Genomic DNA, 27537 nt, shown 5'->3' with positions numbered 1-27537 from the left:
TGAAGAATTTAGTGACAGTTGTGTAGGATGATATAAAGTTATACAGGTATCTGAAGAATTTAGTGACAGTTGTGCAGGATAACATAAAGTTATACAGGTATCTAAAGAATTTAGTGACAGTTGTGTAGGATAATATAAAGTTATACAGGTATCTAAAGAATTTAGTGATAGTTGTGTACGATGATATAAAGTTATACAGGTATCTAAAGAATTTAGTGACAGTTGTGTACGATGATATAAAGTTATACAGGTATCTGAATAAGAATTTAGTGACAGTTGTGTAGGGTGATATAAAGTTATACAGGTATCTAAATAAGAATTTAGTGACAATTGTGTAGGATAATATCAAGGTATACAGGTATCTAAATAAGAATTTAGTGACAGTTGTGTAGGATAATATCAAGGTATACAGGTATCTAAATAAGAATTTAGTGACAGTTGTGTAGGATGATATAAAGTTATACAGGTATCTAAATAAGAATTTAGTGACAGTTGTGTAGGATGATATAAAGTTATACAGGTATCTGAATAAGAATTTAGTGACAGTTGTGTAGGATGATATAAAGTTATACAGGTATCTGAATAAGAATTTAGTGACAGTTGTGTAGGATAATATAAAGTTATACAGGTATCTGATTAGAATTTAGTGACAGTTGTGTAGGATGATATAAAGTTATACAGGTATCTGAATAAGAATTTAGTGACAGTTGTGTAGGATAATATAAAGTTATACAGGTATCTGATTAGAATTTAGTGACAGTTGTGTAGGATAATATAAAGTTATACAGGTATCTAAATAAGAATTTAGTGACAGTTGTGTAGGATAATATAAAGTTATACAGGTATCTAAATAAGAATTTAGTGACAGTTGTGTAGGATAATATAAAGTTATACAGGTATCTGATTAGAATTTAGTGACAGTTGTGTAGGATAATATAAAGTTATACAGGTATCTAAATAAGAATTTAGTGACAGTTGTGTAGGATAATATAAAGTTATACAGGTATCTAAATAAGAATTTAGTGACAGGTATGTAGGAAATATAAAGTTATACAGGTATCTAAAGAATTTAGTGACAGTTGTGTAGGATGATATAAAGTTATACAGGTATCTGAATAAGAATTTAGTGACAGTTGTGTAGGATGATATCAAGGTATACAGGTATCTAATTAAGAATTTAGTGACAGTTGTGTAGGATAATATAAAGTTATACAGGTATCTAAAGAATTTAGTGACAGTTGTGTAGGATAATATCAAGGTATACAGGTATCTAAATAAGAATTTAGTGACAGTTGTGTAGGATGATATAAAGTTATACAGGTATCTGAAGAATTTAGTGACAGTTGTGTAGGATAATATAAAGTTATACAGGTATCTAAAGAATTTAGTGACAGTTGTGTAGGATAATATAAAGTTATACAGGTATCTAAAGAATTTAGTGTAACTAAAATACAGTACAGTTGATGTGTGATAGTGTAACTAAAGTATAGTGCAGTTGATGTGTGATAGTGTAACTAAAGTATAGTGCAGTTGATGTGTGATAGTGTAACTAAAATACAGTGCAGTTGATGTGTGATAGTGTAACTAAAATACAGTACAGTTGATGTGTGATAGTCTAACTAAAGTATAGTGCAGTTGATGTGTGATAGTGTAACTAAAATACAGTGCAGTTGATGTGTGATAGTGTAACTAAAATACAGTGCAGTTGATGTGTGATAGTGTAACTAAAGTATAGTGCAGTTGATGTGTGATAGTGTAACTAAAGTATAGTGCAGTTGATGTGTGATAGTGTAATTAAAATATAGTGCAGTTGATGTGTGATAATGTAACTAAAGTATAGTGCAGTTGATGTGTGTGATAAATGTAACTTCAGCTATAGTGCGCAGTTGATGTGTGATAGTGTAACTAAAGTTATAGTGCAGTTGATGTGCGATAGTGTAACTAAAGTATAGTGCAGTTGATGTGATAGTGTAACTAAATATAGTGCAGTTGATGTGTGATAGATGTAACTAAAAGTATAGTGCAGTTGATGTGTGATAAACCGTAACTAAAGTATAGTGCAGTTGATGTGTGATAGTGTAACTAAGTATAATAGTGCAGTTGATGTGTGATAGTGTAACTAACCAAAGTATAGTGCAGTTGATGTGTGATAGTGTGTAACTAAAAATACAGTGCAGTTGATGTGTGATAGTGTAACTAAAGCATAGTGCAGTTGATGTGTGATAGATGTAACTAACCAAAACGAAGTGCAGTTGATGTGTGATAGTGTAACTAAAGTATAGTGCAGTTGATGTGTGATAGTGTAACTAAAGTATAGTGCAGTTGATGTGTGATAGTGTAACTAAAGTACAGTGCAGTTGATGTGTGATAGTGTAACTAAAGTACAGTGCAGTTGATGTGTGATAGTGTAACTAAAGTACAGTGCAGTTGATGTGTGATAGTGTAACTAAAGTACAGTGCAGTTGATGTGTGATAGTGTAACTAAAGTACAGTGCAGTTGATGTGTGATAGTGTAACTAAAGTACAGTGCAGTTGATGTGTGAAAGAAAATATATGTATTCAGGTTGATTCTGAAAAACTTTCTGAACGTCAGTTTGTGAAAATCTTCATCAAATTGTCTGAATTTGAAATGATTTAAATCAGTTCTCTTAATCCTGTTTTTAATGAATCCTGTATCAGATTAAAATATAAGTGTAGATGCTAACCTGATATTTTGTAATATTAAAGTGTTTGGAAACATGGGCAAGTTTTGAAATCATCTTGAACTTGAATGGTTTTATTAATGGGATATTTAAAGATTGACTAACTAATTAATAATTTTTAAAATCATTTTCCACAGTACATGGTTTTCTTTAAAGGTTTTTGAAAGGTACTCTTCATATAATTTTATTGATTATACCCACCATTCATGTAACATACGGAACATCTTTGACATGATTTAGAAATAATATTTAGGCTTAGTTTTAACAAAAGGTTCTAGTGAATAAATGTGTGCCTTGTTTTAACACAACCTTTTTACTTTTATAATATTATTATGGAATGAAATATGAACTTTCTTTTCTTGAGAAAATAGTTATGCTTTTTTTTTTTTATAGGTGCCAAACAAGATTTGTTAATGGGAAAAAAAATTGCCAGAGAACTTTCAGGAAAGCATCTAATGTAAAGAAGAAGAAGTACCACCATGAAGAGAGAACTACCAAGAACCCACATGAGACATCTTTCTTTGATATTTGGAAAGAAGATGGTAGTTGTTGATTGTTTGTATGTCTTCTGGAAGCTTCTAATCCAATGTATAAACTCTGTCATGTGACTATTACAGGGTTTGAAGTTACCACACAATTACTTGCAACAGTTTTTACTTTCACTAATCTTGCCACCCTAATATAATTTCTGCCCCTCAAAATATAAAATTCATCTCAATATTTGTTTTCTCCATTCTACAAAAAAACAAGGAGTGAACAAAAGTACCAAGTAGTACTGGCATTGTAGTCTGTAAAATGTGCATGTAAGCCTACATTAGAATGAATGTAATATGTGTTTCTAGATAGGTTTAAGTTCTACAAAGAATTGTATTGTGTGTTAGATTCTTTTATTAAACAAATATTTAAACTATTTGAAATGAGATGGAAGAAAAGTCAATGGTGCAAGCAGTATTATCTATGTAAATGTAACCAGATTTACTATGAAGTTAACTATGTGTGTATTCACAGAAGACAAAAGTCAACAGCCAACCACCAAGCTAAAAATGATGTCATACTTTTCATCCAATCACATCTACTTTCTAGTTGCTTTTCTTTCTTGCATTCTATGGTTCTTGAACATAACTATAATAGTTACTGATAATGTATTACGTGTTGCACAAAATAACAGGTTAAATTTATTATGAATAATTTACCACTTTTACTTTCTTGTTGTTACCTTCTCATACCAGCAGTTTTTATAAAAAAAAATTATAATGAAGAATGCTAATTAATTAATTGTATGATGTATCCATGTGATTATAACTGTGCCCTGTCACAAATCCACACAGGCTGGTTTACTTACTTTAGAACACCATATGTTTGCAACTTTAACTTTTTCTACTCTTTAGATAACCAGGCAATGTATTCATGCTTTGTGTTCTAAACTTGATTGGTATTTATGTACTGTAATATACCTATTTTGTAAAACAAATGTTCACATCAGGTTCACGATGACCGAAGAAGGTCGAAACGTTGTTCGCTCTTCTATGTAAAGTGTTTTCTCAGCCCAAACGAGCCGTTTTTGCATATAAAAAAGGTGATCACATGTAGCTATCACAAGTGTCATTCTTCCACAGCTGTTTTTGATCAGTGGAGTGTGATGGTAGAGCCGGTGATCACATGTACATATCACAAGTGTCGTTCTTCCACGGCTGGTTTTGATCAGTGGAGTGTGATGGTAGAGGAGGTGATCACATGTAGCTATCACAAGTGTCCTTGTTCCACGGCTGGTTTTGATCAGTGGAGTGTGATGGTAGAGGAGGTGATCACATGTAGCTGTCACAAGTGTCCTTGTTCCACGGCTGGTTTTGATCAGTGGAGTGTGATGGTAGAGGAGGTGATCACATGTAGCTGTCACAAGTGTCATTCTTCCACAGCTGGTTTTGATCAGTGGAGTGTGATGGTAGAGCAGGTGAACACATCTACATATCACAAGTGTCATTCTTCCACAGCTGGTTTTGATCAGTGGAGTGTGATGGTAGAGCAGGTGAACACATCTACATATCACAAGTGTCATTCTTCCACAGCTGGTTTTGATCAGTGGAGTGTGATGGTAGAGCAGGTGAACACATCTACATATTACAAGTGTCATTCTTCCATGGCTGGTTTTGATCAGTGGAGTGTGATGGTAGAGCAGGTGATCACATGTACCTGTCACAAGTGCCATTCTTCCACGGCTGGTTTTGATCAGTGAAGTGTGATGGTAGAGGAGGTGGTTACATAAGCTCCAGTGAATGTATGGTCGTGTATTTATTCTGCCCATCTTCGTGAAACATTTATTGTTTTTCTGCCTCTCTTCATGTCGTACATGAACAAGGAGTATATCCTGAATGAGAAGATATCTAGTCTCTCATGTGTGTGCCTCTATGGAGCTCTTACTGTTACACCTCACGGGCTTCATTGAGATATATTCTGAAGGAGGTCTTTGCTCCAGTTTCTGTGCGATCTCAGTGATGGAGTCTAACTGTTTATATGAATACATCATTATGCAGTGAAACAAGTTCACTTGAGATTATGATGGTGGCTTGTAACTTTCTTTGGCAAATTGTAGGAACTCTAGAGGAAAATTACTGTTTGAAGGTGAATAGCTTGGGGATTACGTTTTCAGGTATGGAAAATGTGACCTTAACTTGGGTTGTTGAAATTATAAATGTATTAAAGTGATTTGTCACATTGATTTAATTAATTAGAATATTATTTTAGATACATCACTTAAGTTTTATTATTATTTCTTATAAATAAATATCTGTGTCTCTTTGGTTTAATTTAGTGGAATAATATTAACTGATTGTGGCTGTATTGCTTTAGTTGAAATCAGAATTAAAAAAGTAGTTCAACAATTACTTTAACTTTTTCACATTGTTATAATAAAAAACAATACTAGAAAGGTTCTGTTATATTACTTGTTTGTAGAATAATTTCCAGTCAGTTACTGTACAATATTATTTTACTTGTGAAGGTTTTTATGAACATTTTTTTTCTCAATATAGATAGCAGTGGAAAGGGAGAAGATTTTGTAACCTATTACAATGTAATTACAAGAAAAATGACACCAAAGGTGAGCTCAGTGAACCAAATTATTGTAAACCATTTTTTGTGAGTTTAGTTAAAATAGTTTCCAAATTTTTAAAATATGTTAAGTAATGAAGAAAATGATGACATTTTAACCTGATAAAATGTAAGTTAAAACATTTTAAATGGAAAAAAATAAGAAATTGAACTCAAGTAATACATCTTTGTTTCAGTGTCATGTTTTGACCCCTATTACACCTTTATTTCAATGTCATGTTTAGATTTATTTTCTTCTTGGTTTTATGATTTTTAGTAAAACTATAAGTGATGTGTGTTCTTCAAACCTTAAAACTATTAACAAAATACAGTTTTTGTTTCTGTAGCACAACAAGTTAAATCATTTCAGGTTCCAAACCATCGTTACCAGAAGCCTTCTCTACTCCCACCCATAGAAGTGCCTCACCCTGGTGCCTCTTATAATCCAGCTTTTGATGAACACCAGGTCTGTGTGTTTTGTCTTTTAATTATTTTTACATTTCTGACAAGATAACTTGCCTCTCACAAGAGATTAGCTATATTCCTCAGCCCTTCAGTGCATCTGCCAAAGCGATTTGTGTGCTATTTTCCTTGAGGCAACTCCGACCTAATTATGTGTAAATTTACCTTAATTGTGCTGCTACATGATGATGGTATCATGCAAAAAAAAGCTCTCCACCAATAAGAGAAGAACACACCTCCATGTACAGTAACTCCCCTGTGTGCTTGCTGTCATGAAACTTAGTGGTCCTCATTGTCATTTTACTGGCCGGATGTGTTTAAATTTTTTGTTCGTTTTCAGTTTAATAAGACTTGCATCGTTAATGTATTTGTTGGTACTGTAAAAACCTTTCCTTGCTAAATACATGATTCATGGCTGGCATTTCTTTCCTTTGTTTATATCAGTTAACCCATTCTGTGATATCTCCATCCTTCTTGTTTGTTTTTTTGACAACTGCTCAGCTGTTTAGTTGTTTTTTTTTCTCACTCTCACTCAGTGTTGAATAATTGATTCTACTCTCCTCTTAACCAAGTTCACTCTGTCATTGCTACAAATGATGGAATATTTAGTTCCTGGGTTTAAGAGTTATTGGCCTCTCTCTCCCTAAGTGAGAGGTTATTCTCTATAAACCTCTCCGTCCTTCAGGGCATGCCTTCTTGTATCTTCTGTTGTGACAACCTTATGGACAAGTTTTCTTTCTTTGGGTTATTTGTCCTCTGTGTAAACCTCTCCTTTAGGAATGGTTTCAGTGATTAGACCATATCTGTCTTTCTTCTTACATTCCCTTACCACCTTTCAAATCAGATTTCCTTCTCCTTCAATGCATTTTTCTCTAATTGATGTACATTTTCATTGAGACAGGTCTTCCAACATTTGTACTCAATTTTCTCTTTCTCTGGTTTGTTTCTATTCCTACTAGTAGTTTGTTTGATCATATTCCATTTGATCTCTTCCAAAGTCTTTCCTTTTTCCACCTATCATTGTGGTTTCTTTTCCCAGACTGTTTTGTTTTCAAGCATTAAATGTGCAGTTCTGTACCAGTACCTTCTTGGTGGGCTGCTTTCCTCACTCAGTTCTTATGACTTTAGTGGAGTAGCCTCTTCACCACCATATCTTTTGTAGGTTTTGCTTAATGCTGAACACACCATTCTTGGATGCTTTGCCACTTTTCTGAAGTTAGACATCATCTATTATGGTCATTTTTCTTGTCTCCTCCTTTTGGGCTTTGGATCTACATACTGCTATCAGTCGTGGGCCCTTTTGTTAGTGCCTATATAACCACTTGTTTTACTGGATTTTGTGCATTCTACATCCAAGCTAATTTCTGCTTCTTTTTTTTTTAATCTTCTTTCTCCCTGGTTTGTTTCCTCTTACAATTACCATTGTTCCAATATATTTCCTTTAGATTATCCTCTCACCAACTTCAACCTAATATCTTATTTTCTCTTTTCAGATTAATCCTTTCTTCCTCAGACTTAGCTTGTTTGGAGATGAATCATAATGTTTGCTTTTTGGACTGTTTGGACCCAGCTTAGCTCCTGTGCCCTGTTGGACCATTCTTTGAGCCACATTACAGACCTCTTAATTTAGGAGTCCACATTTCCTACTGTTCCTTTTAATTTAGGAGTCCACATCTCCTACTGTTCCTTTCCTGGAACTTTTTTTTAACCATTTACCTATTTCCTTTACAATGGGGATCCATCGATTTCTGTGTTAACATGTTTCAGAATTTGGATGTTCTCATTTTATTCATCACTTTTTCATTCTCCTACACCTAGCTTTCACAGGCACTTGAATGAACTTCTCCAGACAGACATGTGGACTCTCCAAATACATTAATTTCCAACTTTTTGAGTCCCCATTAAGAATTCCTCCCTGTTGTCAAATGGAAAAACAGGAGACTCTTGTCGGCAATTGGGACAGTAGACTAGGTGCAGAGGCTAGAGTACTAAAACATGAGAAGTGGAACACTGGTGCAGTTGTTTATGTATTAGGGTCACCCCTCATGCACATCATGTATTCCCACTTCTTGCAGCCAGAGCCTATTCAGTAGAGTGAAGTGTGCGTGCTCTACATATGGACTAAATTCTTCCTAATATAGTTGTCTCCTCTTGCTGGTAGTCTGTCCTTAAGACATCTTCAGTTAAGTAGAAGAGCAATTAATATCTATATCTCATATGTCTTTGTTCAGTAAAGTTGAGATGACCTCACTCAGTACTGGTCGTTACTATTTAACAAATGTGAACCCCTCCTTCTGCTGGTGTAAGGTTTGTAGAGTCTGATGATAGAGTTGAGATGAGAACTTCTTGTGATATATCCCTAACACACCCTTCTCTTCCACATGGTCTGTAGAGACTGACAGTTGAGTTGAGGTATGTAAGTTCTCATATTATGTACAATAAAGTGCCTTCATCCTATAGCTGGAGTTGTTCCAATAGATTTTGACAGTAAATGTGAGATGATTAATGGTACTTCTTGCACTGATACTTATTACCGGTTCCCAATGTGTCTGGTGAGCACATAAAGTATAATTTAAACAAGCTTCAATCACACTACAAGTACTGGCTGTCCAACAGCTTGTATACGAGAAATCAGACAGCCAAGTAGATATTCGATTTGCAACACAACTGTGTTAGCTTTGCCTCTTCCTATATGGGTAAAGAGTATTCCCTGGATGATATGAGGTTCAGTTTTCCTTGGGTGCTACCCTATGGATGTCACAACCCATGGGCTCACTTCAGGTGCTCTCTGAAGGGAGCTCATCTAGGAAAGTTTTACACCAGTCTCTCTGAGCATGGGATTTCAGTTAAACTATGTGAGTTATCATATCAAAAGTTAATATTTTCCTAATCTGAAAAGTATTTCTGATATAAACTCACTTCTACACATCCAACCTCTCCACTCCTGGTGCACATATGACTTATCTGTCTTGTCAACAAGTGGGGGACGTATTGCTCATGTGCATGGTTCATGTGATGATGTCATTATGTAATAATGCAATTTCCATGAAATTAGTTGAAAGTTTCCTCAGGTTTAGTAGAATGCAAATTTCTTTGGCAGATGAAAGGCTGAAGAAAGTAGCTGAACTGTATCTTTTGGAAATACAATTTCAGGTAAGGAAAAAATGTTTTCTTATGTTCTTCATCACTGAGATCAGAATGTTATATGAATTTAGCAAGTTTCACTTTCAGATGTTGATAATACAGACCATATCTTTAAGTTTAAGACTACACATAAATTACATCTAAGAAATAAGTTTGTTGTGTTTTGAAATATTCATTGTTGATGAAAATAATCTTTCTCTAAGCAGCATTGTGTAATTGTGAATTCAGTGAAACTAGTCTCCTGCAACAACAATAGCGAACCAAATAATAGTTTAGATATATAAACTATTCTTTCTTAACTGAAATCCACACTTTCACAAAACGTTAACAACTATATAATTAGTTAGCTGGTCTGTTGAATAACAGTGGTGATGTTTTCATGTGCTGTCCAAACAACTAAAGTTTCACATTATTAGCAGAGATTACACATGAAATTAAAACTACTAACATTCCATCTCTATATGAAACCTATTGTTTCATTCTTCCAAACACAACTGATGATTCAGGAACTTGGCTGAAATAGCAGATAAGAGAACAGGTTAGGCCTCTGTGTTTGAATTCTTACTAAGAGATATGTTCTGGGTGGTGTTTTGTGAGATTCACAACCAGGAACGTTGTTTGAATTCTTACTAGGAGATATGTTCATAGGTTTCTGGGTGGTGTTTTGTGAGATTCACAACCAGGAACGTTGTTTGAATTCTTACTAGGAGGTATGTTCATAGGTTTCTGGGTGGTGTTTTGTGAGATTCACAACCAGGAACGTTGTTTGAATTCTTACTGAGAGATATGTTCATAGGTTTCTGGGTGGTGTTTTGTGAGATTCACAACCAGGAACGTTGTTTGAATTCTTACTAGGAGATATGTTCATAGGTTTCTGGGTGGTGTTTTGTGAGATTCACAACCAGGAATGTTCTTTGAATTCTTACTAGGAGATATGTTCATAGGTTTCTGGGTAGTTTTTTTGTGAGATTCACAACCAGGAACGTTGTTTGAATTCTTACTAGGAGATATGTTCATAGGTTTCTGGGTGGTGTTTTGTGAGATTCACAACCAGGAACATTGTTTGAATTCTTACTAGGAGATATGTTCATAGGTTTCTGGGTGGTGTTTCGTAAGATACACAATCAAGAACATTGTGTGTATTCTTAAGAAAAATATTCATGGTATTTGGGGAATACTTGTTGAGTATGATGAATATTGTGAACTATGCTGTGTTAAATTGCTTGCATTACAGGACAATTTAGTTTTGAGTTCCATATAAATACATATTAATTCTAAATTTGAATGTTTTTACAGGAACTCCTACAGGAAGCTGTAACAAAAGAAATGAAGAATGAACGTGATGAGAAGAAACTGGAGAGAGCTCTGAAAGTTAACTTATGTGAACCAGAGTTCTTACAGGTTTTTATATTCATCCATTGTATACTGAATTGAATCTGATTTCAACCATAATTCTCTATAAAATGTGATGTATTCTAGCACTATACATTACATGAAAGAAAAATATTAACACTCAAATAAACCAAAACCTCATCTGTATATATCAGAATACTTAACAATCAAATAAACCAAAACCTCATCTGTATATATCAGAATATTTAACACAATTTATTAATGATATAATATTGACTTTGATATTGCTTCTTGACAGTTTTGGATGGTACTGGACACGTTTTCTGTATTGTTAATGTAAGACTTACACAGTTATGTAACTTTCACTTGATGGTTAACCGTCTGAATATTGTCTATATACAAATGCATTAGTTATGTGTTACGATAATACTATAAAGTATGAAAGAACACTCACCCTTCCCAAAGAATGAAAGTTACTCAAGGTGAAACAGAGCTAGTTTATCTGTAAAATAATAGGAGTATCCCCATACAGGAGAGTCGATGAACTTCTGTAGACAAGGAATGCCACTATTAGTTTTAAACAGAGTTAGTAATTTACTATTATATGGTAGGAACACTTTCTACGTGATAAGTGTTTGTATTACAAGATTACATAATAACTGCTATATTGCATGGTTACTCTGTTGGAACACTTGCTGTACAAATGGTAAATATGTAAACACCTATCTCTAGCTTCCAGAATGCTCTGTAATATTTATCTTTCTATTTAACTATTGTTTTTAGTGTTGTGTTTGTTTCTCATTTGTTAATATGCTTTAAATACTAATATAATTACTGGAGTTCATTATAAGCTCAATAAGTTAAGTTGTTATTAGAAAATGTGGCTGTTTGAGATGTCTCAGGGACTGGATGATGTGGATGATGAATCTGAAGATGACATTGTTGAAGATCAAGCAAAAAATTCCTTTGTTAGACCTGAAGACAGAAAAACTAAATCAAAACGAAGACGAGAAAAGGAACAGAAACTGCAGGTGTTTAAAACTGAATATTTTAAAATATTTTATAAAAATCTAAAAGTTTAGTTTTTTATTTATTCAGAACTTAAAAAATTTGCATTTTTAATGAATGGTGTTTCATATAAAGATTTTATGTTAACATCAAAAGTGTTAGAGAAAAGGAGTATAGAGTGGTTCTGTAAGGATGTGTTTGTTAAGAGTAGTTCTGTAAGGATGTGTTTGTTAAGAGTAGTTCTGTAAGGATGTGTTTGTTAAGAGTAGTTCTGTAAGGATGTGTTTGTTAAGAGTAGTTTTGTAAGGATGTGTTTGTTAAGAGTAGTTCTGTAAGGATGTGTTTGTTAAGAGTAGTTCTGTAAGGATGTGTTTGTTAAGAGTAGTTCTGTAAGGATGTGTTTGTTAAGAGTAGTTCTGTAAGGATGTTTGTTAAGAGTAGTTCTGTAAGGATGTGTTTGTTAAGAGTAGTTCTGTAAGGATGTGTTTGTTAAGAGTAGTTCTGTAAGGATGTTTGTTAAGAGTAGTTCTGTAAGGATGTGTTTGTTAAGAGTAGTTCTGTAAGGATGTGTTTGTTAAGAGTAGTTCTGTAAGGATGTGTTTGTTAAGAGTAGTTCTGTAAGGATGTGTTTGTTAAGAGTAGTTCTGTAAGGATGTGTTTGTTAAGAGTAGTTCTGTAAGGATGTGTTTGTTAAGAGTAGTTCTGTAAGGATGTGTTTGTTAAGAGTAGTTCTGTAAGGATGTGTTTGTTAAGAGTAGTTCTGTAAGGCGTGTTTGTTAAGAGTAGTTCTGTAAGGACGTGTTTGTTAAGAGTAGTTCTGTAAGGACGTGTTTGTTAAGAGTAGTTCTGTAAGGACGTGTTTGTTAGAGTAATTCTGTTAGGATGTGTTTGTTAGAGTGGTTCTGTAAGGATGTGTTTGTTATAAAGTATTCATATTTGGGTAGCATTGATAAGTTTCAGTATTTAGTTGGTGAACAAAGTTTAGTTGTCAAACTTTAGAGTTTTTAAGTTTTAATTTGTTGAGAATATATGACTGACTGTCAGTATTATTATTTTAGATCTATGTTCTGGATAACAGTGTTTGACTACTATAAAACATTATTGTCTTAGTTGTGAGTTCTGGATATGTGTGTTGTAATGTTATCTTTTTAACAAACTGTTTGAAATTGAAGACTATTTTTTATATTTGTCCACAGAAAAAAAAATCTGCTGAAAATAAACTAAAAAGGAAGCAAGATCATGAAATTTATAGGTCAGTAACAAATAGTTTTATGTTTTATTTCATGTTACATTTATAGATCAGTAGCAAATAGTTTTCCTATATGTGGTCAGGGGATGTCCCCTGAAAGGTTCTGTTCTTTTAGCTTACCTCCTCTGTGATCTAAACATCCAGCCATGTGTTTACAGTGCGTGGTGACCCGTGAAGGGCAGGAGAGGATCCTGATGGATGAGGAGTCTAACCTTAACACACCACTTTGGCCTTGAATGTAGATGGGCAGTCTTGGGGTGACCTCCTAAGATCATTCAGCTGGTCCACTTGGGATAGGGTCAACTAACTACCAGTGTTGGATGTTCCTGACAAAACCCTGGTGTTGCTGCAGTGTTTTTGTTTGACATTGTAGTGAGTCCCCTTGTAGGACTCCATGGTGGGTGGGGTCAGTGAAATATTCTTTTTTTATTATGGATCCTCCAAATAAAAACTTAAATAAAATAATGAAAAAACAGTCCATAGGTAAAAGACCATGTCTTGAAGATTCTGAGCAGCAATCTTCAACATCTGTAACACCTGTGCCTCATTTTCTTATATCACATTCTCTTTCAGACAAACCTTTAGGGCAGATGTCTCTTTTTTTTTTTTATTGAGAAGGGTCTAGAGGGACTTGCTGGCTCTCCAAGGTCAGTCAAAAAGCTTTGCTCTGGAGACATATTGGTGGAAATATCCACATCTAAACACAGTGAATTTCTCTTGCATTCAAAGGTGATTGGGGATATATCCATTGAGGTTACTCCTCATGCTACTTTGAATTCCTCACAAGGAGTTATTGTTGAGAGGGATTTGAAGAACATCCCCGAATGATTCTCGCTGGTTTCTCCACCCAAGGAGTTTCTGCAGTGAGGCATATCTCCACTCACAAAGGTGGAATTATGATGCCTACCATTGTCCTCATTTTAACTTTTATATCACTGCATGCACCTGCCACCTTCAAGGCAGGTTATCTTAATTGCAAGGTATGGCCATACATTCCAAACCCTCTCAGATGTTTCCAGTGTCAATGGTTCGGTCACTCAAAAACATCTTGTTGGGGTTCCTCGGCATGTGCTTGCTGAGGGGGCAAGGACCACGATGCCGATGAGTGTGAAACAGATCCTCATTGCATTAATTGCAATGGCTCTCACCCATCCTACTTTAGTTCTAAGTGGTTGGAAGAAAAAGAGGTGCAGTGTCTCAAAATGATTCAAAACATTAGTTAACCTGAGGCTCGAAAGTTGCTGTCTTCATCTCAGATGTATAAAACATTAGTTACCCTGAGGCTCGAAAGTTGCTGTCTTCATCTCAGATGTATAAAACATTAGTTACCCTGAGGCTCGAAAGTTGCTGTCTTCATCTCAGATGTATAAAACATTAGTTACCCTGAGGCTCGAAAGTTGCTGTCTTCATCTCAGATGTATAAAACATTAGTTACCCTGAGGCTCGAAAGTTGCTGTCTTCATCTCAGATGTATAAAACATTAGTTACCCTGAGGCTCGAAAGTTGCTGTCTTCATCTCAGATGTATAAAACATTAGTTACCCTGAGGCTCGAAAGTTGCTGTCTTCATCACAGATGTATAAAACATTAGTTACCCTGAGGCTCGAAAGTTGCTGTCTTCATCTCAGATGTATAAAACATTACTTACCCTGAGGCTCGAAAGTTGCTGTCTACCACTCCATCTCAGATGTATGCTGCTGCACTTCGTTCCATAACTACAGTTGGAGATGGATCACTCTGTGCCTCCAAAAGAATCATTTTCAAACAACGTGAAAAGTCTTTTGACCTCCATGGTTAAAAAAGTTGATGAATGTTTTTAATTCAAAAATTAAACTTTCTTTTGTTTTACTTTAATTTCCTTTTTATAAATTTTAATAATTTTACTTTAATTTTAACTTTTTACCAGATGTTTGGCACAGATAGCCAAGTTGCCTTGTACCATAAAATGCCAAACCAACTAACACAGAATAACCTAAACAAACATTGTAATGTTAGATGTATAAACCACTGTCTATAAGACTGTTATCTCTGCTGACACAGAATAACCTAAATAAATATTGTAATGTTAGATGTATAAACCACTGTCTATAAGTGTTGTTATCTCTGCTGACACAGAATAACCTAAATAAATATTGTAATGTTAGATGTATAAACCACTGTCTATAAGTGTTGTTATCTCTGCTGACACAGAATAACCTAAACAAACATTGTAATGTTAGATTATAAACCACTGTCTATAAGTGTTATCTCTCCTGACACAGAATAACCTAAATAAATACTGTAATGTTAGATGTTTAAACCACTGTCTATAAATGTTGTTATCTCTCCTGACACAGAATAACCTAAATAAATATTGTAATGTTAGATGTATAAACCAATGTCTATTAGTGTTGTTATCTCTGCTGACACAAAATAACCTAAACAAACATTGTAATGTTAGATGTATAAACCACTGTCTATAAGTGTTGTTATCTCTCCTGACACAGAATAACCTAAACAAATATTGTAATGTTAGATGTATAAACCACTGTCTATAAGTGTTGTTATCTCTCCTGACACAGAATAACCTAAACAAACATTGTAATGTTAGATGTATAAACCACTGTCTATAAGTGTTGTTATCTCACCTGACACAGAATAACCTAAACAAACATTGTAATGTTAGATGTATAAACCACTGTCTATAAGTGTTGTTATCGCACCTGACGTAGAATAACCTAAACAAACATTGTAATGTTAGATATATGAACCACTGTCTATAAGTGTTGTTATCGCACCTGACGTAGAATAACCTAAACAAACATTGTAATGTTAGATATATGAACCACTGTCTATAAGTGTTGTTATCTCACCTGACATAGAATAACCTAAACAAACATTGTAATGTTAGATGTATAAACCACTGTCTATAAGTATTGTTATCTCACCTGACGTAGAATAACCTAAACAAACATTGTAATGTTAGATGTATGAACCACTGTCTATAAGTGTTGTTATCTCTGCTGACACAGAATAACCTAAATAAATATTGTAATGTTAGATGTATAAACCACTGTCTATAAGTGTTGTTATCTCTGCTGACACAGAATAACCTAAACAAACATTGTAATGTTAGATTATAAACCACTGTCTATAAGTGTTATCTCTCCTGACACAGAATAACCTAAATAAATACTGTAATGTTAGATGTTTAAACCACTGTCTATAAATGTTGTTATCTCTCCTGACACAGAATAACCTAAATAAATATTGTAATGTTAGATGTATAAACCAATGTCTATTAGTGTTGTTATCTCTGCTGACACAAAATAACCTAAACAAACATTGTAATGTTAGATGTATAAACCACTGTCTATAAGTGTTGTTATCTCTCCTGACACAGAATAACCTAAACAAATATTGTAATGTTAGATGTATAAACCACTGTCTATAAGTGTTGTTATCTCTCCTGACACAGAATAACCTAAACAAACATTGTAATGTTAGATGTATAAACCACTGTCTATAAGTGTTGTTATCTTCCCTGACACAGAATAACCTAAACAAACATTGTAATGTTAGATGTATAAACCACTGTCTATAAGTGTTGTTATCTCACCTGACGTAGAATAACCTAAACAAACATTGTAATGTTAGATGTATAAACCACTGTCTATAAGTGTTGTTATCTCACCTGACGTAGAATAACCTAAACAAACATTGTAATGTTAGATGTATAAACCACTGTCTATAAGTGTTGTTATCGCACCTGACGTAGAATAACCTAAACAAACATTGTAATGTTAGATATATGAACCACTGTCTATAAGTGTTGTTATCTCTCCTGACACAGAATAACCTAAACAAACATTGTAATGTTAGATGTATGAACCACTGTCTATAAGTGTTGTTATCTCACCTGACATAGAATAATCTAAACAAACATTGTAATGTTAGATGTATAAACCACTGTCTATAAGAGTGTTATCTCTCCTGACACAGAATAACCTAAACAAACATTGTAATGTTAGATGTATGAACCACTGTCTATAAGTGTTGTTATCTCACCTGACACAGAATAACCTAAACAAACATTGTAATGTTAGATGTATGAACCACTGTCTATAAGTGTTGTTATCTCACCTGACACAGAATAACCTAAACAAACATTGTAATGTTAGATGTATGAACCACTGTCTATAAGTGTTGTTATCTCACCTGACGTAGAATAACCTAAACAAACATTGTAATGTTAGATGTATGAACCACTGTCTATAAGTGTTGTTATCTCACCTGACGTAGAATAACCTAAACAAACATTGTAATGTTAGATGTATAAACCACTGTCTATAAGTGTTGTTATCTCACCTGACGTAGAATAACCTAAACAAACATTGTAATGTTAGATGTATAAACCACTGTCTATAAGTGTTGTTATCTCACCTGACGTAGAATAACCAAAACAAACATTGTAATGTTAGATGTATAAACCACTATCTATAAGAGTGTTATCTCTCCTGACACAGAATAACCAAAACAAGCATTGTAATGTTAGATGTATAAACCACTATCTATAAGAGTGTTATCTCTCCTGACACAGAATAATCTAAACAAACATTGTAATGTTAGATGTATAAACTACGTATGGGTAATGCTAATTTCATTATTCATGCTGAAAAGCTATGTATGTATTATAGTGAATATTTGTAAAGCACTGCTGTTTTTACCTTGTTAACAGTAGATGACTGACAGTTTGGTGTGTGTATGTTGAGGATAGTGGTTATGATTTTGATGTATTTATTTGGTTGTTTTGTAGGCTTCGAAGCATTAAACGTGATATTTCATCATTGGAGGAAATGTTCAAGGCCCGTCAACAACGTAAACAACAAATGTTGGCAGGGAAGTTGTACAGACCACTAAGATTAGGAAAATACAAGTTTAAAGAACAAGACTTGGAGTTAAATTTGACTGAAGAGTTAACTGGGAACCTTCGTTCTGTGAAGGTTTTGTATATTGCTATCATGTGATTAATGTGTCAGGATTTGAAATAATGTTAATGTCAGACAGTACAAGATCTATCCAGCTTAAATAGATGTTAATGTCAGACAGTACAAGATCTGTCCAGCTTAAATAGATGTTGATGTCAGACAGTACAAGATCTATTCAGCTTAAATAGATGTTAATGTCAGACAGTAGAAGATCTATCCAGCTTAAATAGATGTTGATGTCAGACAGTACAAGATCTATACAGCTTAAATAGATGTTGATGTAGACAGTACAAGATCTATCCAGCTTAAATAGATGTTGATGTCAGACAGTACAAGATCTATCCAGCTTAAATAGATGTTGATGTCAGACAGTACAAGATCTATCCAGCTTAAATAGATGTTAATGTCACACAGTACAAGATCTATCCAGCTTAAATAGATGTTGATGTCAGACAGTACAAGATCTATCCAGCTTAAATAGATGTTGATGTCAGACAGTACAAGATCTATCCAGCTTAAATAGATGTTAATGTCAGACAGTAGAAGATCTATCCAGCTGAAATAGATGTTGATGTCAGACAGTACAAGATCTATCCAGCTTAAATAGATGTTGATGTCAGACAGTACAAGATCTATCCAGCTTAAATAGATGTTAATGTCAGACAGTACAAGATCTGTCCAGCTTAAATAGATGTTGATGTCAGACAGTACAAGATCTATTCAGCTTAAATAGATGTTAATGTCAGACAGTACAAAATCTATCCAGCTTAAATAGATGTTAATGTCAGACAGTAGAAGATCTATCCAGCTTAAATAGATGTTAATGTCAGACAGTACAAGATCTATCCAGCTTAAATAGATGTTAATGTCAGACAGTACAAGATCTATCCAGCTTAAATAGATGTTAATGTCAGACAGTACAAAATCTATCCAGCTTAAATAGATGTTAATGTCAGACAGTAGAAGATCTATCCAGCTTAAATAGATGTTAATGTCAGACAGTAGAAGATCTATCCAGCTTAAATAGATGTTAATGTCAGACAGTAGAAGATCTATCCAGCTTAAATAGATGTTAATGTCAGACAGTAGAAGATCTATCCAGCTTAAATAGATGTTGATGTCAGACAGTACAAGATCTATCCAGCTTAAATAGATGTTGATGTCAGACAGTACAAGATCAATCCAGCTTAAATAGATGTTGATGTCAGACAGTACAAGATCTATCCAGCTTAAATAGATGTTAATGTCAGACAGTACAAGATCTGTCCATCTTAAATAGATGTTAATGTCAGACAGTACAAGATCTATCCAGCTTAAATAGATGTTAATGTCAGACAGTAGAAGATCTATCCAGCTTAAATAGATGTTGATGTCAGACAGTAGAAGATCTATCCAGCTTAAATAGATGTTGATGTCAGACAGTAGAAGATCTATCCACCTTAAATAGATGTTGATGTCAGACAGTACAAGATCTATTCAGCTTAAATAGATGTTGATGTCAGACAGTACAAGATCTATACAGCTTAAATAGATGTTAATGTCAGACAGTAGAAGATCTGTCCAGCTTAAATAGATGTTAATGTCAGACAGTAGAAGATCTATCCAGCTTAAATAGATGTTAATGTCAGACAGTACAAGATCTATCCAGCTTAAATAGATGTTGATGTCAGACAGTACAAGATCTATCCAGCTTAAATAGATGTTAATGTCAGACAGTACAAGATCTATCCAGCTTAAATAGATGTTAATGTCAGACAGTAGAAGATCTATCCAGCTTAAATAGATGTTAATGTCAGACAGTACAAGATCTGTCCAGCTTAAATAGATGTTAATGTCAGAGAGTACAAGATCTGTCCAGCTTAAATAGATGTTGATGTCAGACAGTAGAAGATCTATCCATCTTAAATAGATGTTGATGTCAGACAGTACAAGATCTGTCCATCCTAAATAGATGTTAATGTCAGACAGTAGAAGATCTATACAGCTTAAATAGATGTTAATGTCAGACAGTAGAAGATCTGTCCAGCTTAAATAGATGTTAATGTCAGACAGTAGAAGATCTGTCCATCTTAAATAGATGTTAATGTCAGAGAGTACAAGATCTGTCCATCCTAAATAGATGTTAATGTCAGACAGTAGAAGATCTATACAGCTTAAATAGATGTTAATGTCAGACAGTAGAAGATCTGTCCAGCTTAAATAGATGTTAATGTCAGACAGTAGAAGATCTATCCATCTTAAATAGATGTTGATGTCAGACAGTACAAGATCTGTCCATCTTAAATAGATGTTAATGTCAGAGAGTACAAGATCTGTCCATCCTAAATAGATGTTAATGTCAGACAGTACAAGATCTGTCCATCTTAAATAGATGTTAATGTCAGACGGTACAAGATCTGTCCATCTTAAATAGATGTTAATGTCAGAGAGTACAAGATCTATCCAGCTTAAATAGATGTTAATGTCAGACAGTACAATATCTATTCAGCTTAAATAGATGTTGATGTCAGACAGTACAAGATCTATCCAGCTTAAATAGATGTTAATGTCAGACAGTACAAGATCTGTCCAGCTTAAATAGATGTTGATGTCAGACAGTACAAGATCTATTCAGCTTAAATAGATGTTGATGTCAGACAGTACAAGATCTATTCAGCTTAAATAGATGTTAATGTCAGACAAGCAGGAAATCTGAAATGTACAAGCAATATGAAATACAAATTATATATATAATGTTTAGTGTTCATGGCATAATGTTTAATATTCCATGGTATTTTGTAATGCTCAAAATACAATATTTTAAATAGTCTATTCATGTTATGTACAACAGTTTTACACACGTAACAGTTGTACATAACATGAATAGTACCTTTATGTTTTGTGTTATATTTGTAATAATTCTATCATGTGGTGTACAATATTTTTAATAGTACCTTTATGTTATATGTAATATTTGTAATAATTCTTTAATGTGATGTACAATATCTTTAATAGTACCTTTATGTTATATGTAATATTTGTAATAATTCTTTCATGTGGTGTACAATGTTTTAATAGTACCTTTATATTTTGTGTACAATGTTTTAATAGTATCTTTGTTATATGTAATATGTGTAATAATTCTTTAATGTGATGTACAATATCTTTAATAGTACCTTTATGTTATATGTAATATTTGTAATAATTCTTTAATGTGATGTACAATATCTTTAATAGTACCTTTATGTTATATGTAATATTTGTAATAATTCTTTCATGTGGTATACAATATTTTAATAGTACCTTTATGTTTTGTGTAATATTTCTTATAATTCTTTCATGTGGTGTATAATATTTTAGTAGTACCTTTATGTTGTGTAATATTTCTTATAATTCTTTCATGTGGTGTACAATATGTTTAGTAGTACCTTTATGTTTTGTGTAATATTTGTTATAATTCTTTCATGTGGTGTACAATATTTTTAGTAGTACCTTTATGTTTTGTGTAATATTTGTTATAATTCTTTCATGTGGTGTACAATGTTTTAATAGTACCTTTATATTTTGTGTACAATGTTTTAATAGTACCTTTGTTATATTTAATGTGTAATAATTCTTTAATGTGATGTACAATATCTTTAATAGTACCTTTATGTTATATGTAATATTTGTAATAATTCTTTCATGTGGTATACAATATTTTAATAGCACCATTATATTTTGTGTACAATATTTTTAATAGTAAATTTGTTATATGTAATATTTGTAATAATTGTTTCATGTGGTATACAATATTTTAATAGCACCTTTATATTTTGTGTACAATGTTTTTAATAGGAACTTTATGTTATATGTAATATTTGTATTAATTCTTTCATATGGTGTACAATATTTTTAATAGTACCTTTATGTTTTGTGTAATATTTGTAATAATTCTTTCATGTGGTGTACAAAATTTTAATAGTACCTTTATGTTTTGTGTAATATTTGTTAATTCTTTCATGTGGTGTACAATATTTTTAATAGTACCTTTATATTTTGTGTACAATATTTTTAATAGTACCTCTTTATTTGGTGTACAATATTTTTAATAGTAAATTTGTTATGTCATATTTGTAATAATTCTTTCATGTGGTATACAATATTTTAATAGCACCTTTATATTTTGTGTACAATGTTTTTAATAGGAACTTTATGTTATATGTAATATTTGTATTAATTCTTTCATATGGTGTACAATATTTTTAATAGTACCTTTATGTTTTGTAACATTTGTAATAATTCTTTCATGTGGTGTACAAAATTTTAATAGTACCTTTATGTTTTGTGTAATATTTGTTAATTCTTTCATGTGGTGTACAATATTTCTAGTAGTAATATTTTATGTACAATATTTTTAATAGTAACTTTGTTATATGTAATATTTGTAATAATTCTTTCATGTGGTGTACAATATTTTTAATAGTACCTTTGTTATATTTAATATGTGTAATAATTCTTTAATGTGATGTACAATATCTTTAATAGTATCTTTATGTTATATTTAATATGTGTAATAATTCTTTAATGTGATGTACAATATCTTTAATAGTATCTTTAAGTTATATGTAATATTTGTAATAATTCTTTCATGTGGTATACAATATTTTAATAGCACCTTTATATTTTGTGTACAATGTTTTTAATAGGAACTTTATGTTATATGTAATATTTGTATTAATTCTTTCATGTGGTGTACAATATTTTTAATAGTACCTTTATGTTTTGTGTAATATTTGTAATAATTCTTTCATGTGGTGTACAATATTTTTAATAGTACCTTTATGTTTTGTGTAATATTTGTAATAATTCTTTCATGTGGTGTACAATATTTTTAATAGTAACTTTCATGTTAAACACATGATTTTTAATATTCTTATAATGTTTGTAACAGTTCTCTCATACTGTATGGTACAGTGTTTTTATTTATTCCTTTCTATATAGTACAATCTTACAAGTGTACACAGCAGGTATGTTTGATATAAAATATTAATTTTCATTAGCAGGTTTTAAATAATAAATCTTACTTTAATATTTACTTGTGTATATATATATATTAGGTGAATAAAGTAAAAGGTTTTATGTTAGATAATAAGGAATGGAACATTTATATTTTCATCAGATAATCCCTAGCCTTGTCTTTACAGGTTGATGGAAATATATTAGAGGATCGATACAAGAGTTTTCAGAAGAGAAACATTATTGAACCCAGAGTTAGACAAAAGTAAGATTTTATATCCAGTAACCATTGTAAGAGATTTCTGTTTAAAAATTTTTGAGTTATTGAAAATTACTTGCTATGTATGGAAAAAAAAACTGCCATATTGATTTTTTTATATAAATTTTCTTGCAGGATGAAACGAAAATACAAGTTGAAGAAATTAGAGAAGAGAAGCCACCGAGAGTTTAAATAGTTGAATTTTTGTTTGAAAATCTAGGTTAGAAAGGTGAATAAATTTTGTTGTAAAAAATGTGTTTATTTATCTGCAGAATATCTAAGAAGACTCAACTGGCTAGAATTTTTTTTACAAGTTTTTAAACAGAAAATGTCTTGTACTTCTGTCAAATTCATCAACCATACTGCCAAACAACCAGTCTCAAATCAGGTTGGATACATGTGAATCATCCAGTAAAGCACCCATACACTATTGGCATTCTAGTGTATAAGACATTTCATTGAAAGATGGTTACATCATGTCCGATACTCACTTTATACTTAAATAAAGAACTATTATTAGTTTCACATTAAATTGAAATTTTTGATTTATTTTTAAAAACAACAACAAAATTCCAGACAGTCAATGCAACATCATGCTGGATGCAAATAATATAAAGTTAACAATTACTATTACACATACTTATTTAACCAAGGATGAGTACACAGTCACTGTAAATGTTTCAAGTGGTTATTATCTGCATCTGGCTAGAGTGGTAAATGTTAAAATTTGGTCTTTATACTGAAAAAAACCTCTAATGCCACACTGAACGAGGTAGTAAAACAGTGTTGGTTACTGGCTTTACTGAGATGTTCAGCAAGACTGGGGTCAGAATGTTCTACTGAATAACTGAACGAGGTAGTAAATCAGTGTTGGTTACTGGCTTTACTGAGATGTTCAGCAAGACTAGGGTCAGAATGTTCTACTGAATAACTGAACGAGGTAGTAAATCAGTGTTGGTTACTGGCTTTACTGAGATGTTCAGCAAGACTAGGGTCAGAATGTTCTACTGAATAACTGAACGAGGTTGCAAAGCAGTGTTGGTTACTGGCTTTACTGAGATGTTCAGCAAGACTAGGGTCAGAATGTTTTACTGAATAACTGAACGAGGTAGTAAAACAGTGTTGGTTACTGGCTTTACTGAGATGTTCAGCAAGACTAGGATCAGAATGTTCTACTGAATAACTGAACGAGGTAGTAAAACAGTGTTGGTTACTGGCTTTACTGAGATGTTCAGCAAGACTAGGGTCAGAATGTTCTACTGAATAACTGAACGAGGTAGTAAAACAGTGTTGGTTACTGGCTTTACTGAGATGTTCAGCAAGACTAGGGTCAGAATGTTCTACTGAATAACTGAACGAGGTAGTAAAACAATGTTGGTTACTGGCTTTACTGAGATGTTCAGCAAGACTAGGGTCAGAATGTTTTACTGAATAACTGAACGAGGTAGTAAAACAGTGTTGGTTACTGGCTTTACTGAGATGTTCAGCAAGACTAGGGTCAGAATGTTCTACTGAATAACTGAACGAGGTAGTAAAACAGTGTTGGTTAGTGGCTTTACTGAGATGTTCAGCAAGACTAGGGTCAGAATGTTCTACTGAATAACTGAACGAGGTAGTAAAACAGTGTTGGTTACTGGCTTTACTGAGATGTTCAGCAAGACTAGGGTCAGAATGTTCTACTGAATAACTGAACGAGGTAGTAAAACAGCGTTGGTTACTGGCTTTACTGAGATGTTCAGCAAGACTAGGGTCAGAATGTTTTACTGAATAACTGAACGAGGTTGCAAAGCAGTGTTGGTTACTGGCTTTACTGAGATGTTCAGCAAGACTGGGGTCAGAATGTTCTACCGAATAAAGATTCCAATTGTGTTTGTGTATCAACCAAGGTTCAAAGTTCAATGAATAACTTAACACATGAAAAGCCAAGCAGCCAACTGTAGTTATTTAACTGAAGAGAAAAATACTTCGGTATTGCCATTTTAGCCTAAAACTTAACCAGATAACCAAACAGCATTATTCTATTACATTTTATTGTTTACTCAGCTGGACAACAGAAGAAACACTTCAAGTTTAATTTAATTTAAATGACAGTTTTATGCAAACAATAAAATTTGAATAGGAAAAGCCCAAATTTAACAATTTTGTTTCCTCATAGAAGAACAAGTTAGTTGTGATCACAGATGTAAATAACTGGTTTGTTAGAAGTCAGTTTAAGTATATGATCAGTAATGTTTCTTCACATGAGATACTGAGGTCTGTCATACACACATTAATGAATACAGTATACAAATTAACACGTTTTATCTTTTGTTATTATCAATTTATTTAAGCATTTTACAGTAACCTTAAGAAGAAAACAAATATATAGAATAGAACTTGTAACTGTCTTAACTAACACAATGAATTACAAAATGTGTATTAATTTGCTCTTCCTTACTGCTGTGAAAGTTATCTCCAGATCCACAAACCTAGAACACAAAAAAAATCAGTGAAAAGGTTCTTTTACTAATTTCTGGTAAATGATAAATTAATTTCTAAATATGTCTTTAATAATAAAATATTAAATAATACACATAGAAAGATGTAGAGATTTCTTATATCACTAATTTATTTGACAATTTTTTTAAAATTTTCTCTTGAACACCTGTACAGCAGGATGATCACTAAAATCATTACTTGGTTTGTTGTTGTTCCTCAAAGTTAGGTACAACAGGATGATCACTAAAATCATTACCTGGTTTGTTAAGTTGTTCCTCAAACTTAGGTACAACAGGATGATCACTAAAATCATTACCTGGTTTGTTAAGTTGTTCCTCAAACTTAGGTATAGCAAGATGATCACTAAAATCATTACCTGGTTTGTTAAGTTGTTCCTCAAACTTAGGTACAACAGGATGATCACTAAAATCATTACCTGGTTTGTTAAGTTGTTCCTCAAACTTAGGTACAGCAGGATGATCACTAAAATCATTACCTGGTTTGTTAAGTTGTTCCTCAAACTTAGGTACAGCAGGATGATGACTAAAATCATTACCTGATTTGTTAAGTTGTTCCTCAAACGTAGGTACAACAGGATGATCACTAAAATCATTACCTGGTTTGTTAAGTTGTTCCTCAAACTTAGGTACAGCAGGATGATGACTAAAATCATTACCTGATTTGTTAAGTTGTTCCTCAAACGTAGGTACAACAGGATGATCACTAAAATCATTACCTGATTTGTTAAGTTGTTCCTCAAACTTAGGTACAGCAGGATGATCACTAAAATCATTACCTGGTTTGTTAAGTTATTTTTCTAGCTTCAGATGGGGGAAGTTCAGGTGAATTATTACTTGTGTTAGATATCTCATCCTCTGACTGTTGCTAAAATGAAAATAAATCAACATTAACTGAATAAGAAAAGGTTCTAACAGAAAAGCTCTTTGAACTGTAGAATATTTATTTTCAAGTCTGTAATTACCTTCTGTATATAGTTTACTAGCAGAGCCTGATAATCTATTTGAACCGTAGTTTTAAGGCTAGATCTAATAGTAGTGGTCTGCCTCAAGAATAAAGATGTGGTTTTACTGACAAACATATTGTCTGCATATTGTTTGTTTGAACTTACATTAATGGCACGTACTCTGAATTCTCCTCTTTCTTTTACTCAAGAAATATATCAGTAGCACTGGACTCAAATATACAATAAATAGGTTCAGGAGCAGTTCTTCATATATGGTAGTAACTCTAACACGTTCTTTACTGCAAAAGAGAGCATCAAATAAACAGAAATGTAAATCTACCTAAAACATATTTATGTTTGAGAAAATAAATGTGTACACATATATAATCATAAATTTTAAGCCTTAAACAAACCAAATTAAAATTAAACAAAATATGTTGCATATTTTTAAAATGATCATAGGGTGCAAGTTACAACATGGGATTATAAAATGTATCCTAGGTTTTGGAGGTGACTGAGGAAGTAGGACCCACAGTGTGATGGGGATACACTGTCTATCAGTCTTAACTTCCAGTTTGCTAGTCTCAAATAAGAAGATTAGAAATTCAGAAAATAGGAGAGCGAGATGTGAGTGTCAATCCCACATCTGTATCACCCTTCATGGTCTGTAGACAGTTGTGGGAAGGTGACCGCTCTCCCAAGTTAAAGTAAGAATAAGAAAAACATAAAAAGATGAAAATTAAATAAAATTAAAAATTAATGAATAAAATAAAAGGTAGGAAAAATAAGGTTCTACTATTTTGGGGTAAGTAAGATAAAACTTGCTTCTTGAAGTTAGCATTCCTGCCCCTTAATATGGTTGAGGCATTACATCAGTAAAGTGATAGT

The 27537-nt window shown here is 32.8% G+C and overlaps 1 protein-coding gene across 1 annotated transcript in view; it reads left to right on the top strand.

The window, feature by feature from the left end:
• The window catches only part of LOC143226897 (ribosome biogenesis protein NOP53-like), a 43325-nt gene extending 19814 nt beyond the window's left edge, over positions 1-23511 (top strand). The window contains exons 4-12 of the mRNA XM_076458430.1: positions 3096-3244; positions 5732-5799; positions 6160-6255; positions 10692-10796; positions 11624-11779; positions 12953-13008; positions 17800-17986; positions 23137-23213; positions 23343-23511. Of these exons, the coding sequence (XP_076314545.1) occupies positions 3096-3244; positions 5732-5799; positions 6160-6255; positions 10692-10796; positions 11624-11779; positions 12953-13008; positions 17800-17986; positions 23137-23213; positions 23343-23403 (955 nt within the window). The 3' untranslated portion in view covers positions 23404-23511. The remainder of the gene's footprint in view (positions 1-3095; positions 3245-5731; positions 5800-6159; positions 6256-10691; positions 10797-11623; positions 11780-12952; positions 13009-17799; positions 17987-23136; positions 23214-23342) is intronic.
• The last annotated feature ends 4026 nt before the right edge of the window (positions 23512-27537 follow it).

The sequence above is a fragment of the Tachypleus tridentatus genome, chromosome 9 (assembly GCF_004210375.1).
Source record: "Tachypleus tridentatus isolate NWPU-2018 chromosome 9, ASM421037v1, whole genome shotgun sequence".
NCBI lineage: Eukaryota > Metazoa > Arthropoda > Merostomata > Xiphosura > Limulidae > Tachypleus > Tachypleus tridentatus.
Note: the sequence above shows the minus strand (reverse complement) of the source record. Positions and strands in the feature narration are given on the sequence as shown.